Source organism: Juglans microcarpa x Juglans regia, chromosome 1D (genome assembly GCF_004785595.1).
Source record: "Juglans microcarpa x Juglans regia isolate MS1-56 chromosome 1D, Jm3101_v1.0, whole genome shotgun sequence".
Taxonomy (NCBI): Eukaryota; Viridiplantae; Streptophyta; class Magnoliopsida; order Fagales; family Juglandaceae; genus Juglans; species Juglans microcarpa x Juglans regia.
In genome coordinates this window covers 39,598,979-39,613,008 of record NC_054594.1, presented here as the reverse complement: position 1 = coordinate 39,613,008, position 14,030 = coordinate 39,598,979, and the positions used below count along the sequence as shown (strand labels likewise).

General features: G+C 36.9%; 2 protein-coding genes across 3 annotated transcripts; both read right to left on the bottom strand.

Moving 5' to 3' along the window:
• Positions 1-1,528: 1,528 nt before the first annotated feature.
• LOC121257155 lies at positions 1,529-7,956 on the bottom strand. 2 transcript variants are annotated; one of them, XM_041158062.1, is made up of 7 exons: positions 7,799-7,956; positions 6,933-7,025; positions 6,277-6,411; positions 6,070-6,159; positions 5,544-5,693; positions 3,041-4,641; positions 1,529-2,562 (listed from the first exon to the last, which is right to left on the bottom strand). In XM_041158062.1, exons 1-7 carry the CDS (start codon positions 7,859-7,861, stop codon positions 1,665-1,667), a joined length of 3,030 nt encoding a protein of 1,009 aa, XP_041013996.1. In that variant the 5' UTR covers positions 7,862-7,956; the 3' UTR covers positions 1,529-1,664. The 2 variants fall into 2 exon arrangements, with proteins under 2 accessions (XP_041013996.1, XP_041014004.1); XM_041158070.1 differs by lacking the exon at positions 7,799-7,956 and having other exon boundaries at positions 6,277-6,415; positions 6,933-7,023.
• Positions 7,957-11,494: 3,538 nt separating this feature from the next.
• On the bottom strand, positions 11,495-12,239 carry LOC121257147 (glycine-rich protein 23-like). The gene has a single exon (XM_041158051.1). The coding sequence runs from the start codon at positions 12,213-12,215 to the stop codon at positions 11,727-11,729; it is 489 nt and encodes a 162-aa protein (XP_041013985.1). The 5' UTR covers positions 12,216-12,239; the 3' UTR covers positions 11,495-11,726.
• Positions 12,240-14,030: the final 1,791 nt, after the last annotated feature.

The window sequence follows — 14,030 nt, the reverse complement described above, 5'->3', positions numbered from 1 at the left end:
AGGTTGTTTCGATTTCTTTGTTGGATTTATAAGATTTGTCTGATCTGTTATGTTTATTTTTGCTTTTGTTTGGATTTATAAGATTGGTAAGTTTGTAACTTTGCTTTGTGCAATTTTTTATAATAAAAAAAAATGTAGTGTTGGATAGGGTGGCGTATGGACCGGAAGCAAGACTCGAATAAACGATTCGATTCAGACTGATTCAAATTGAATTGATAAGAAATCGAACTGATTTTAGTGAATATTTCGAATCGTTCACTGAACCGCTTCAATTGATCTATTCAAACCGATTTTAGACCGATTCCAACCGATTTAAAATTATATTTATTTTTAAGTTGTTTAACAACTGGATTTTTTTCTTTCAATTTATTGTACAAAAATATGATAGAATTAAACCTATATTAACTTTTTCATCATTATATTCAATAAGATTTGTAGAAAATTTGAAAGACAAAACATATAGTTTTTTTATTTTTTTTAGTTGAACAAAAAATTAAAGAGACGAATGAATTTTTTTATATTAAATTTATGATTGTGCATAAAATATTACATTTGCCATGTGTTTATAACTTAATGGTCTTTATATTTTTTAAATATGAGGCAAAAACTGTCGACTATTGAAGTTAAATATATAAATTACATATTTATTAAAATTATTTTTATTTTTATTTTTATTAAAACTAGTCCATAAATTTATATTTCATACTCTTTTATACATGATATAAAATGTTTGAATTGTATTAAATATAATTTTTAATATTTTTTATTAATATTAAAATATTCGATTCAAAATTATCATGAATCGCTAGATTCAATTTGTTGAATCGTCTTATTTATTGAATCAACCATTTCCCGATTTCCATTTTTCAAACCTTCACTGAAATGCCAATCCGTCCTCCAGATTGGGGCACCCATCCACAAGGAGTGAAGCCGAGATTCGAGGGCCCAAACTGCCCCTACCCATGTAGGGGCAGGACCTGGACAGCCCCCGTCCCGGATGCGGGTAGAACTCCTACGACATTGCTAAATAAATTGGCCACAAAATGACACAGTTGCCTTTGTCTCGTATAATTTACGAAAAACCAAATGTGGTTGCTAAAAAGTTCTCGGGTGGAAACTTTTTTGTCGTGGCAACGAGAATTGCCACTCGTGGTTTATCCCTAAAAGAATAAAGAATAATAAATAATATTATATATAGTAATAGAGTGTATAAGTTATACACAATTATTTTAAAAAAGAATAAAAATTATTATTAAAAAATTAATTCATTTTCATGTACATTCTGTATATACTCACTTTTTAATAGAGATTATGCAGCGCTTCTACCGTCTACGACTACGAATTTCATTTCTGTAGAATAAAATGGCGTCGTCACGGTTCAGTTAGTCACGGGCAACTTTTGCTTCGGGTAGTTACGGCGGGAAGCTCTCTTTCTCCGTGAATTCTAGTTGGAAATAATTTTTTGGAATTGCCCGTTCAGGTACTGCAAATCTATATCTACACGTGAAGAAGTTGATAAATTTTCAAGTAGTGAGGCGCTTACTTGCGATAGCTCTGATTCATCAACTCAGTTGTATCTATATCTACACATTCGAACTGAATTTCGTACCTTGGCTATTAAGCCATTGACGATGACATTCTTTGAAGGGAGCTGTAATGAGAACCTAGCCACTGCCGGCCAGACCCACTAATTGAGCAATTTCATCTTCAAGTCGAGAAATGTGAGCCATGAAATTGTCACGAAGTTCTGTGGCATCATGATCTTGCTGCCACCGGGAAAAACCGTCACCAATAACTTTTAAACCATTCTGCAGCAATTCCACGCCCTCACTAATTTCATCAGGAAGTTTCCTTTTCTTCTTGGATTGATTATTCTCGTCAGTCTCCATGCTCTCACACCCCACTACCCCTGTTGTATCAATTCCACGAATATTTTGAACAATTCTTTTCAGCATCAGACCGTCCCCTACGAGCTGCCCAAGCTGCTCGGAGCTTGGTGTAATTGTAAGAAGTGCCCTTTCTTTCTCAAGAAATGCCTTCAATTCAGACATAAATCTCTCCTCATTTGCCTCATTTCCTGACACTAGATCGTATGATAGAGCAGCAGTCTGGGGCACGAATCTCCATAGTTGATTGCAAGAAGTGCGGGCGGCAAAATATCCAAACGCCGTGATTGCCAAATGAATTAATGCCCAATGCTGCTCTCTCAGTAGCATGTGATACAATTCCCAGATGGCAGAACACTTGGCACTTGTATCACTTTCTGTCATTTCCATATGACCAAGTCCGGCCATGAAAAGAGCCAGATGCGGTTTGCATACATGCAATCGAGTATCAGAGGCTGCTGGCCCTGAGATAAATAGGTTTTCAAGCTCTAAGATGACTTCTTCCATCTCAGCTGCTGCATATAGATGCTTGTTATTCGCGATGATTCCTAATGTTTCACTCAAAAGCTTCCGGTAATGGTCCTTTGTCAGTTGGTCCCCTGAGTTTCTGTAGTTATGAGTGATAGCAACCATAAACTTCAGGGTCTTCGCGTTACTATCAGACATGTTGAGCTGCCTATAGGATATGCAAAGTTTCATTAGATAATAGTGTCAATGAGTGAAAGTGGCAATCAGTATGAAAAACTAATTGGATGGAGTATGATTTGGAACTCAGAAATCTTTCCTAAAAGCATGGCAAGAAGTTGACACAGCATTAAGCAATAAAATTTAATGATATTTCTGAATTGAGAAATAAATTAAAAGCACCCTGCCCCGAGCCAAAAAACATACTGATGGGAAAGCAACATATGGAGGAGAAATAAAATGGTTCTGTTGACGGGATCTTATTCATATTATCTCAAAATCTTCCTGAAAATCTATTCAAAATGCACACAGTATTCATGAATTGAAACGCTTAAAATGGTTCTAGCATAAATTTTTTGGGCCTTCTTCAAAAGCCCATCAATAAACTCAAAACTCCCTAACGGAACTTGGTGGATCATCATTAACAGAAACAGTTCACGTCTCATGCTTCTAGGAACCGGATTACTTACAGAGACTGCAATGAGGCAGACAGAGCAAAGACTGGAACTCCATAAACACTCGAACTGCAAGCTTTCATCGATTTGTCATCAAAACTCTCTAAGAAGCCAAAGTAATCAGCAAAAATTCTCTGAGTAGCAATATTTCTCATCCTCTCAGAGAGCAAATTCAACGGAAAGCCTTCCATGAACAAGGCTACATGCATAACCGCTGACAATTGAGACCTGTTGTCACCAATAATGGAGTTGTAAACATGGTCTACCATAGATTGTGTACCATAACTAAGTATCATGCAAAGTGATCTTGCCACTTTTCTCATAGCAGAACCAGGAATAAAAACTGACTCCGAGGATGCCACCAACCTCAATAATGAGGAAAGTTTATCTGTAACACCGTTCACCACACTTATCTCAGCATGACGCACCATAAAACACCAAAGCTCAATTACAATCTCCTGGCAAAGGAAGTGAGGATGAAAGAAATTCTCGAGCAAAAAAGACTCAAATTCCCCCCATGCAATGCTTGAAGAGAGCACAATCATGAATGTTTCCAGTGCATGTAAAAGAGAAGAAAACATAGGCTGCCAATTAATTTCAACAGTGTTCTGTGAACCAAATAGTTCGGGAATTTGGAGGGCCAGAATGGAAGAATATACCTCTTCATCAACTAATATGTCAAAAAACCATCCAAGCTTACTGATCATTCCAAGTTTTACATCTTCGTCAAGATCAAGAGAATATTTCAGTAAATTGAGAAACACTGTAACCCGACCAAGCAACAATGTTCTTGCCTCAGTCATGTCTTCACAACCTACCGAAAAGATTTCTTCCATTGAAGTTATTCCGCTATTACTAATTAAATCTCCATTGGCAGGATTTGAGTTGCTTTCATTGATGAACAACCAGTCCAGAATTCTCAACTTCAGCTCCTGTTTCAATTGAGCAGAATTTACCAAAGACTTGAGAAGATCCATGGATGTTTGTTCTAGAAGCTCTGTTATTACTTCACCAGCAGTTTTCATAAGTTCTTCATCACTCAGTGAAGTTTTTAAGGTTGAGATTATCAGGATGCAGAGTGTTATCTCCCTGTATACCAGGTATGCTTGGCTTGGATATAGGAAGGATATTTTTACAGCATTAATCAGGTAGAACTTTACTGGAACAAATATTCTTCTAGCTTCAGTTACAGAAATAGCTTCCTTGAGGGAAGAGGACCAAGCTTTAGCAGCACATCTCAGAGACTCATTGACGAGTGAAAGAAGTGCAAGAATAATATCTGCCACTTTCACCTTTACGGATAAAGCCCCCTTGCCAAGTTGAAGCAAGGTAACCACACCTTTCCATGACACATTAAGAATGGTAACCAAACTCCCACCATCATTAGCTGCAAGAATTCCCAATTCACACAGCTTTTCTATTGTACATTTTGCTATTTTACTAACATGATTCACACTATTGGCTGCTTCAAAATCCATGCAGCTTTCATCTTTCTCAGGATTTCCATCACATAACTCCCGATTTACAGCGAGGGAATACACTCTACAAAGTCTTATCACAGCATCTATGACAATCTGAGCAGCCTTTACTACTTCTGAGCCAAGTGACCCAATTCTCTGTTTAAATATGATTAAAGACTGCTCTTAGCAAAAATGTACCAAGTAGGTTCTTGAGGTAAATATAAACCATATAAACAAACTCGGTTTAAAGTACTTATTTAAGTTTAAAGAAGTAAATGGCATCTGTTAAGGAGGGAGGGGATGGGAGAGAAAAAAAGGACCAAAAAAAAAAAATACACCAAGATCTATGCAAAGATCTCTATCATGATAAAAATTCGTGTTCAGGCAACTGAGAAGGCTTTTGCAAATCTCTAAACAATTCTGGATGATCCTTGAATGAACAAATATTAATAATGGCATGTAATTCATAAAACCCTACTAATCAAGAGAACTTCTTGAGAGCCTAAAACAAATTATGCACCACTGTGTGACATCAAAAAAGAAAAAGAAAATGCAGAGTCGCAGACACTTGAGTCTGGAAAATCCTCCTGCTCACTTATATAAACCTGAAGTCTCTCTCTCTCAACTCAATTCCGCGAAGTTTAATCCTAATTTTTAAAGACCAGCCTATGGTATGTAACTAAAAATATAATTCACTTTATTTTGCCACTCACCTTCTTTTAGAGCTTTTATAATGAAAACATTACATTTATTTCAGCTGCAAGGACACCTCTCCTCTGCGCACAACCAGATTTTTTCCTGTCAATTTTCTCTGCTTTTTTCCTCAATACTCTCATTGCTCCATGTCATCCATAGTGATCTAACCATTTAATTAATTTCTGACATGTGCTCTCTCTTTCGGTCACTGTCAATGCTTCTTGTATCTTAATTCCCCTAAATCCCGACATCCTCATTAGGGTCTATGTTTTGCAGCATGCTTTTGCAGAGGAATTAGCAGTTCTCTAAATTAAATGCTTCTTAACAGTTAGCATCAAGATCATGGTGCAGCAATTCAGTACCTTAACCTCTGCTATAGAGTTTTTTGTTAAATTTAACTGTTCTGAAATATAATTCTCTACACTATCCATCAATGGTTCATCATCTGAAACATGGTATGTGGCCAAAGCTGAAAAGCTAGCAGCAGAGAATCTCAACAAGTCCAAAAGCAGCTGCAAAAATTAAGTTCAAGATGTCAGCAGAGAGATTATCAAACTAATGGGCCATGACAGGTTTCAAACAGCAGACATAATCTCCATCTATGAGAGTGCGAGCACAGCAAAAATAAGCTACTTCAAAATGGAAGGGAAGTATTTAAGTAATTATTGGTTTAAAGAACAATGGGTGATGATGAATATTGAATAGTTACCCTCAACTGTACTAGCTCGTTTTCAGAGCGAAGGTTTGTCCAGACTCACTGATGACGACAAACCCCCACTCGAGGACCCATGCGATTAGCATTTAAGCAAAATACTATGGATGAACAATCAAATGAATCTGAATTAACCACTTTCCATGTGATCTAAGCATGTTTCAAGTATCACTTACCTGAAAAAATATGTCATCATGCTCCTCTTCTTGAGATCCCTCATTTGACATAAGAATCATCTTCAGATGCTTTCCACACCATATGCTGGCCTAATATACAATTCTCAACATTATATCCTTCCAATAAGGTTAAGAAACTGATAGGTACATCTGTACTAGCTCACAAACATATAACAAATAGAATGAAAGTGGAGAGAACGTATATACCTTGGTCCCTAGGGAAAGAAATTGTGATAAGCAGCCAGATATATCTGACTCTAGGTGTTTTACAGCAACATGTAAGATGGATTTGTTTAACAGGCACTGAGATGCATCCAAACAAGTGAAGTCTTCCCAATATGTCAAGCTTGTCGTCAAGGTAAAAAAAAAAAAAAAATGCACCTCATGAAGAGCACTTATATGGCGACTTTTTGCCATCTGAAAGTGGTTGTGGTTTGCTTTTCATAAACCTTAAGTGTCCATATGCAAAATTAGAAATGCAAACAAACAGCTATTTTTATATTGCCAAAAGAGCAGAAAGAATTAGAATGAGTAGCTCACATAAAGTATCTATTCACATTATAAACATAATGACTAATAGGATCACCAGTGAAAAGGTTTGTAAAATTCATTGAGCCACCATGCAAGCAGCTTCTGTCAATCCTGCCCACGGAGATATTAAAAAGGAATATCCTCAAAGTTATTCTGAGAGCATGAATTATGCCTATTCAAATTTAGCCAATGGCACATTTAAAAATCATATATAGTTTGTTTTCTCTATGCTGATCAAGGAAAGGTGCACCAAGCTCTTTCTATTATTTATGCAATAAAATAAATGGAGCAACTAAGACAAGTTATAAACGAATGGACATTGGAATGGATACTGTGAGGCGTTCCATAAGCAAATGCAAGTCAGATCGATCTGATATTTCTAAGTCCCGGAGCTTAGTAAGTAGTTCAACACGACTCTCCACAACCTGTTACAAAACATGTCTAAGTTATCGATACATCTTAAATTACAAGATGCATAGAAGCAATTTATTCCCAATTAATTAAGTTATATGACTCGAACTTATTGAGTATAAAGCAATTTGACAGCAAACTTTTAAAATGAAAGGTCTTCCGGATCTTTCGAAAATCCAGTGATAGAAACAAAAAAAAAAAAAAAAAAAAAGAATGAAATTCCCTCTAGATTCCCTGAAATAACACGGAGGAACAAAACAGATAGGATTTTTTGTGGCCTCGTGAACCTATACTGTCAGCTAGTAAATGCTTATATCCTCGTGTCCTCGATATTTAAATGTCTTTAAATCAGACGTTTCAATTTATTTTTTGTTTGGCTACATTTTCTCGGAAACCAGCAGTGACAGATTTTGGCCAAATCAGGGATCTAGAATTTAAAGTGCTCAAAGAAGCTAACAATAAGGAAAACACAAGTTGGTGCTCAAACAATGAGGAAATTAGTGCCCAAAGAAGCTAACAATGAGGAAAACACGAAGGAAAAATAGCGTAAATTCCTTATCTGATGAAGCAACAAACAGATTTAAGTGTTTAAAAACCTAACACAAGTTGAGAAAATTGATACTCGTGATGTATAAATGCTTGAAGATTGCAGAGCACTGATGGTATTGTGAGGATCATATATGCAAAAATTCTGAGGAGCTAATAGAAGTAATTTTCAACCAAAAAAATGAAAAAAAAAAAAATATGGAGGTGCGAGCTGAATGTGGAAGCTTTGGAAGAAGCTTACATCCGAGGATTTAATGGCTTCTAGTAAGCGCTGCAAGTCGCTGCTTGAGTAGTCCGTCTCCATCTCTGTTTCTTCCTCTCTGATTTTCCCGCTAATTCTCCCTCTCTTCGATTTTCTAATGGCTCGCCTTTCCCGCGTTCAAACAGGTAAATAAAACGACTGATAAGTAGGACAATTAATTTGTACTTTCACCCCTTTTGCTTTTGTAATTTCTCGGTCTTATATACTTTTCAAACGTACGAATCGAAGTTATCGAACCGCATATGACAATTGGCAAAGTACAAAATCGCCCTTTTATTTGTTTTATTACTTTACTTTTCTTTTTACAATAATTTAACTTACAAGATAATTTACATTTTAATGATAATTTTGTGCTTTAGATATAAAGATAAAAAGTATAGTGGATTAATTTCTAATTTTTTTTTTCAAACAATAGAAGAATCAATGAGCTTTTAAATGACAAAAAAAACCGATAATTAGAGTCGTATTAGATATTTGACGATCAAGATTTTAGGTTAGAGGAATTTTATAGATTAGTCACTATTCACTGTCACATTCCACACCTATAATTTTTTTATATAGAGTATGGAGTAGTGAATAGTAACTGACGAAAAGAATTTTTCTTTCCGGTTATATATGTGATTTAATTGAGGTGACATTTTATAACCCCCACAATATTAATACATGTATTCCCGTTTCTAGAGTCCTTAATTCACACTCTCTGAAATCTGCACATCTAATTTGATCCTCTCACACACACACATATGTGTATATATTATATCCCTTCATTTGTACTTTTTTTTTTTATGCAAATAAGACATTTATAGATAAACTATCGGTTGTAAGATATAAGTTTGGGATGAGAATTTCCTACAGTCTTCTCAAAATTAATATATTACAACACAGAAAAAATAAAAGGCAGATTTCGAAACCAACTAAATAGCTCCCACCCAATTCACACCCCTTCCTTTGTACTTATTTATGCACAAAAAAACAAAAATGCAATTGTATAATTGAAACAAAAAAAACCTCCCGTCGTTGTAAAAAAGAAAAAAAAAAATTTCATTGCTTTTGCTTATCCTTTCCAAAATTCATAAAGTTAAAAGCTTAGTCACAGATTGACCATGCATGTTGGCAATGACTAGCTAGTCACGTTACAGCTAAGACAACAAAAACTTAAATTTAGAGAAATGATATTTACCGTTATAAAATAAGTAAATGCCGCATATTCTTATTAAAAAATAAATAAATATGAGATTAATATAAAAAAAATTAATTTTTAAATAATAGACTCTACACTTTTTTAAAAAGAATGTGACATTTGCATATACAACTCATAACTGCACGCAATATTATTCTTTTATTTAAGTTCGTCTTTCTCATATCTAGTATACTATAAAAGTGGCTATCAGCATGTGAACAATAATCTACAGTAATTTTGTTTGACACTTTTTTTCCGTTTATGCCCTCGTGGGGTTGGTTTTTATTATGATTTTGCCTCTAACCGAGTACGAACAATTTCTTCATCCACTAATTTCTTTCCAATTTTGCCTCGAACTTTGTCACAAAATTCCATCTTTTTGGTTCCTTTCGTCTGACTTTATAGTGTTTTTTGTCTGACAGTTTTTTTTTTTTCTCTCTCTCTCTCTTTCTCCTGCCACCGTCATAGTTAAGCTTTTGTTTGCTCTCTTTCTTCTGCCACAACCCTAGTTAAGTTTCTTCCCAATCCCTCCTTCTGATACAAAAGAGCTCCGATTTACACCCCACTCCGACCACCAAACAACAAGACTCACCATCGAACAACCACCAAACACTAAAAAAAAATTGTTGATGAGATGACTAAGAAACATAAACAAGGGAGATCTTACAGATTCTTACATCGAGGCACTAAGGCGGCGTGAGGTTGTGGGCCGTGGAGGGTGGCAGTTGTTGTCTGTGAAAGTTGGACCAAATGGAGAGGAGATAGGAGAGAGTCTGATCGAGTGATGGCAAGACAGAGAGACAGAGAGAGAGAGAGAGAGAGAGAGAGAGAGAGAGAGGGAGATGGAAGAGAAGACTTGTGGACATAGACGGAGGGAGGAAGATGGCCGCCGTTGCTATTGGTGATGAGAGGATTTAATGGCAAGACAACAGAGAGAGTTATGGAGAAGAGTTGCAGAGAACATGGTGTAGAGAGAGAGAGAGAGAGAGAGAAATGAGAGAGACGGAGACGTGGGGAGAGATACGTCGTTTGAAAGTACTCGTTTGTGAGAACTTGATGGGTTGAGAGAGAGAGAGAGAGTGGAAATTTTAGGGTTTAGTATATAATTACCTTAAACGACACCATGTGGAATGGGGAGGGGGGCCTGGGCTTCCGTTTATTATAACATTTGGGCTTAACATGTGACAAATAGACCACTTTCTAAATTAGTCCAGCTAGGTAAAAAATTTATCCCAAATGACCTATAGTCTTCTTTTTTCTTTTCTTGCAAAATTGATGTTAACTCTTCATAAAATATTTATTAAAAAAATTAACTCTTGAAAAAACAAACATTAATATTGGACAGCATCTTATTTTATTTTATTTTATATTCTGTGCATGTTGAATCGAATTGTTACATTTTTACTATATATCAATCTGTAGTTGGTTATATAATTTTTTTTTTCCATTTCTTTTTTATTTCTCCTTATTAATTTATTAAGATATATAAACATTTGAAAGTTAAATGTTTGCTTTATTTTTCTATGAATTGAATAGTTTATTTTTAACCGAAAATTAATAAAGATATTCGAAACAGATTTACCGTTTCAATTTTACTATAGTTTATTAGTTTGTTTATTTTGTTTTAAATTTAAAAGATGGGTCTTTCCAATTGAAATATGGTTAAACTTTATTTGTATGTTCATATATGATCTGACACGAGAGCTGATCTCTATGTAACTTCTTCAGTTGCTTGCAGCCGGCTCAAGCAATAACAGTCTATCTCGAGCTTGAACAACTGGCCGGTCACGTTACTGAGTTCCTAAAAACGTGACCAGTGTCGTCAATTGTATTTCTCATATTTTTGCAACTGCATGTGCCTTTACTAGTGTATATGTATATGTACTACATATGTATATATTATAAATACAGAATTAATAATTGGGCAGTACGGGTAATTAATCGGTACTAAAAACAAAGATACGCTGCAGCACATGAATGGAAGTTGTACAGGTGGTCGCCATGCAAAAAAGAAGTTCAGTACCCAATTACTATCATCATTTACTGCATTCTATGAGTGCCGGCGCAAGAAAGTTGTGTGTATAATAACACGTTGATGACATGCATGCATGCAGTACTCTTCGGTTATGATCTTCTGATCTCTCAGGTTTTCTTTGTTTTATTTTTGGTAATCGATAAAGATCAACTAATCACAAGCCATGCACGATTCATAGGCAGCTGGTTTTCTTATGCCGTTCAGTTTGGTACATATCATAATTAAAACCGGATATATCCAATCTACATGCACGCACATCGATCGGTATATATTATACGTAGTCGGCATCCGATCGGATAAGGTTAGCATTTCCCTTTGTAAAGAAGATCACGTCAAATTTTCTTGAAGAAACTTTTCAAAACACTTTTTAAGAAAAAAAATATCATATAAAAAAGGCCAGAAGCTGATGAAGCACACAAGTTACCCCGACTCCAAATTACTTCAATGACAGCAATAATTAGAACTAAAACGTGAAAATTAAAATCAGCAATGACAGACACGTACAACTGATCACGATCATCGGAGCTCCGATCATAAGAGGTAGCTAAACGTACGACCACAGTGAAGGTACACTAGTACACCCAAAACAAAACAGCATAAAAACACAGAAACAAAGACCACGTACGTACGGCTGGTACCCTACGAAGTGAACAAATTATTGCAATATCGTACTTAACGATGGATGACATGACTTAAGGACTTGGGAAGAGGCCACCATGGCCGCCAGCAAGCCCACCAGCACCACCCAGACCACCGGCGGCGCCAACTCCGCCACCTACGCTGCCGCCAGTACCAACTCCGCCACCACCCAGACCGCCTGCACTACCGAGACCCCCAATGCCACTATACCCACCTATGCCCCCAACCCCACCTATTCCACCAACCTTGCCGATTCCTGGACCGACGCCACCAAGGATTGGCAGCATACCCCCATTAATGCCCGCAAAACCACCCATCCCTGCAAATCCTCCAACACTTCCGTATACAAAATTCTTCTTGTCGTCAAGGCCCTTGGCTTTAGGTGACTCTGTCTCCGGAGCACTGGCATGCACTAGTAGCGTGTTGTCGTCATGGGCATGATCACCACCATTACTAGGCATCTCGCGTGCATTTGCATGAACTACAACTGAAACAAGCACGAAAATCACGCACCACTTAGGCATTTTTCTCTGTGTGTACATGTGTGTGTGTGGGAGACCTAGTGTTGCATGGGGGCCTTTAAATAGGAGAATACGGTCGGGGACAGTTGAGAATAATAAAGGGTGGCAGTAAATGAGAACGATACATTGCAGTCTAGTAATCTCGATAAGAGAAAATCTTTGAATTCTGAATCAGTACAGAGTTAGGTAGAATCCAAAGAAGAGAAATTTGAAGGAACTCATAGTTATACGGGAAAAGTTTGGAGCCAAATGGGTGCCAAAATGGTTTTTACACAGGTCAACAAGAAACAGCAACGTAGCTCACTACAAAAAAAAGGGTAGTTTGCCGGCGTCCCATAAATGCCGGTAATGGTTTTACCGGCGTTTGTGTACCTACACAACTCAAGCGCCAGCACTTAAGGGTCGGGAATATTATTTCCCAGCATTTATGGAAACGCCACCATCCCATTTTTAGTTACCAGTGTTTTGTTTATTATGTTGCTGACGTTTTCAAATGCCAGCACTTGATCAGTTTTTCTCCAACATTTTTTTCACCAGCATCTACAAGTGTCAATAATTATTCTTTATCTTACTGACGTCTATAAGCGCCAATAAATTATTTTGGTATTGGCATTTTGAAGACTATTATCGACGTTTACAAATGCCAGTAATTGTTATGAGGTGGCTTGAATTCAGATTGAACAGTACATGTATCATAAGTTCGCTCGAGCGGAGGTTCACTCAGCTCGAACGAATTCAGACAGAGAGCTTCCCTCGACATTCGCTCGACACTCAGCTCGAGCGAATTCAGACAGAGAGCTTTGCTCAAGTATCACTCGACATTCAGCTCGAGCAATATCCAAGTCAGAGAGCTTCGCTCGACTCTCGCACAACTGTTGGCTTGAGCGAAGTGCAGAATATCTACGTTCGCTCGACACTCGCTCGACGTTCACTCGAGCCAATGTTCACAAAAGTGAATTCTCACTTTTCCTATAAATATCAAACGGCGCCCACTTCTTGTAATAAGGACTTCAGAATTCATTTGTCTTGTTTTAAGTGTTTTCTTGAGAGAGAAGTCTAGAGTGAGTTTTGAGAGATAACTTCATTGTGAAGTTTTTTGTTGTATTGATCTGTACTCCATCTCTGTTGATAGTAAAATCTTCGATACCGACCCCACCAGTGGACGTTGGCTCATTTTGAGTCGAACCACTTAATTCTTGGTGTTCTTTCTGTGTGATTGTCATCAATTTCTTTCGTTTAGTTCCGCTACTATACTTTGAGTTAGTCTAAGCTATAGTTATTCCCAACAAACTGGTATCAGAGCTTGGCTCAAAATCTGGAGGGATGGCTATGGCTAAGTTCAAAGTGGAGAAATTTGACGGTCAGAACAGTTTCAGTCTATGGCGCATCAAGATGAAGGCTTTACTGCGACAACAGGGCTTGTCAAAAGTATTAGAAGTGTCGGTATCTGACAATTCTCCGGCTCCTTCGAAAGAAGAAGAAGAAAAGGTACACAGTACTATTCTTTTGTCACTATCTGATGGAGTTTTAAGAGAGGTTGCTGACGAAGAGACTGCAACTGGTCTCTGGTCGGCACTTGAGAATCTGTACATGAAGAGATCTCTCACCAACCGGTTGTATTTGAAACAACAGTTATACACTCTCAAAATGAAGGAAGGTACTCTTATTTCTGAACACCTAGATGAATTTAATAAAATCATTATGGATCTGAGGAACATAGATATTAAGCTTGAAGAAGAAGATCAAGCGTTAATTATTTTATGTTCATTACCCACATCTTTTGAGAACTTTGTGAATTCCATGTTGTATGGTAGAAATACAATTTCCTTGGTAGAT

Coding starts and splice junctions, on each gene's coding strand:
- LOC121257155 (XM_041158062.1), bottom strand. CDS start 7,861: ATGGAGACGGACTACTCAAGCAGCGACTTGCAGCGCTTACTAGAAGCC. Junction 6,412..6,932: donor TGCTTATGGAACGCCTCACA/GTATCCATTCCA, acceptor ACGACAAGCTTG/ACATATTGGGAAGACTTCAC. Junction 4,642..5,543: donor ACTCTATAGCAGAGGTTAAG/GTACTGAATTGC, acceptor ATATTTAAACAG/AGAATTGGGTCACTTGGCTC.
- LOC121257147 (XM_041158051.1), bottom strand. CDS start 12,215: ATGTACACACAGAGAAAAATGCCTAAGTGGTGCGTGATTTTCGTGCTT.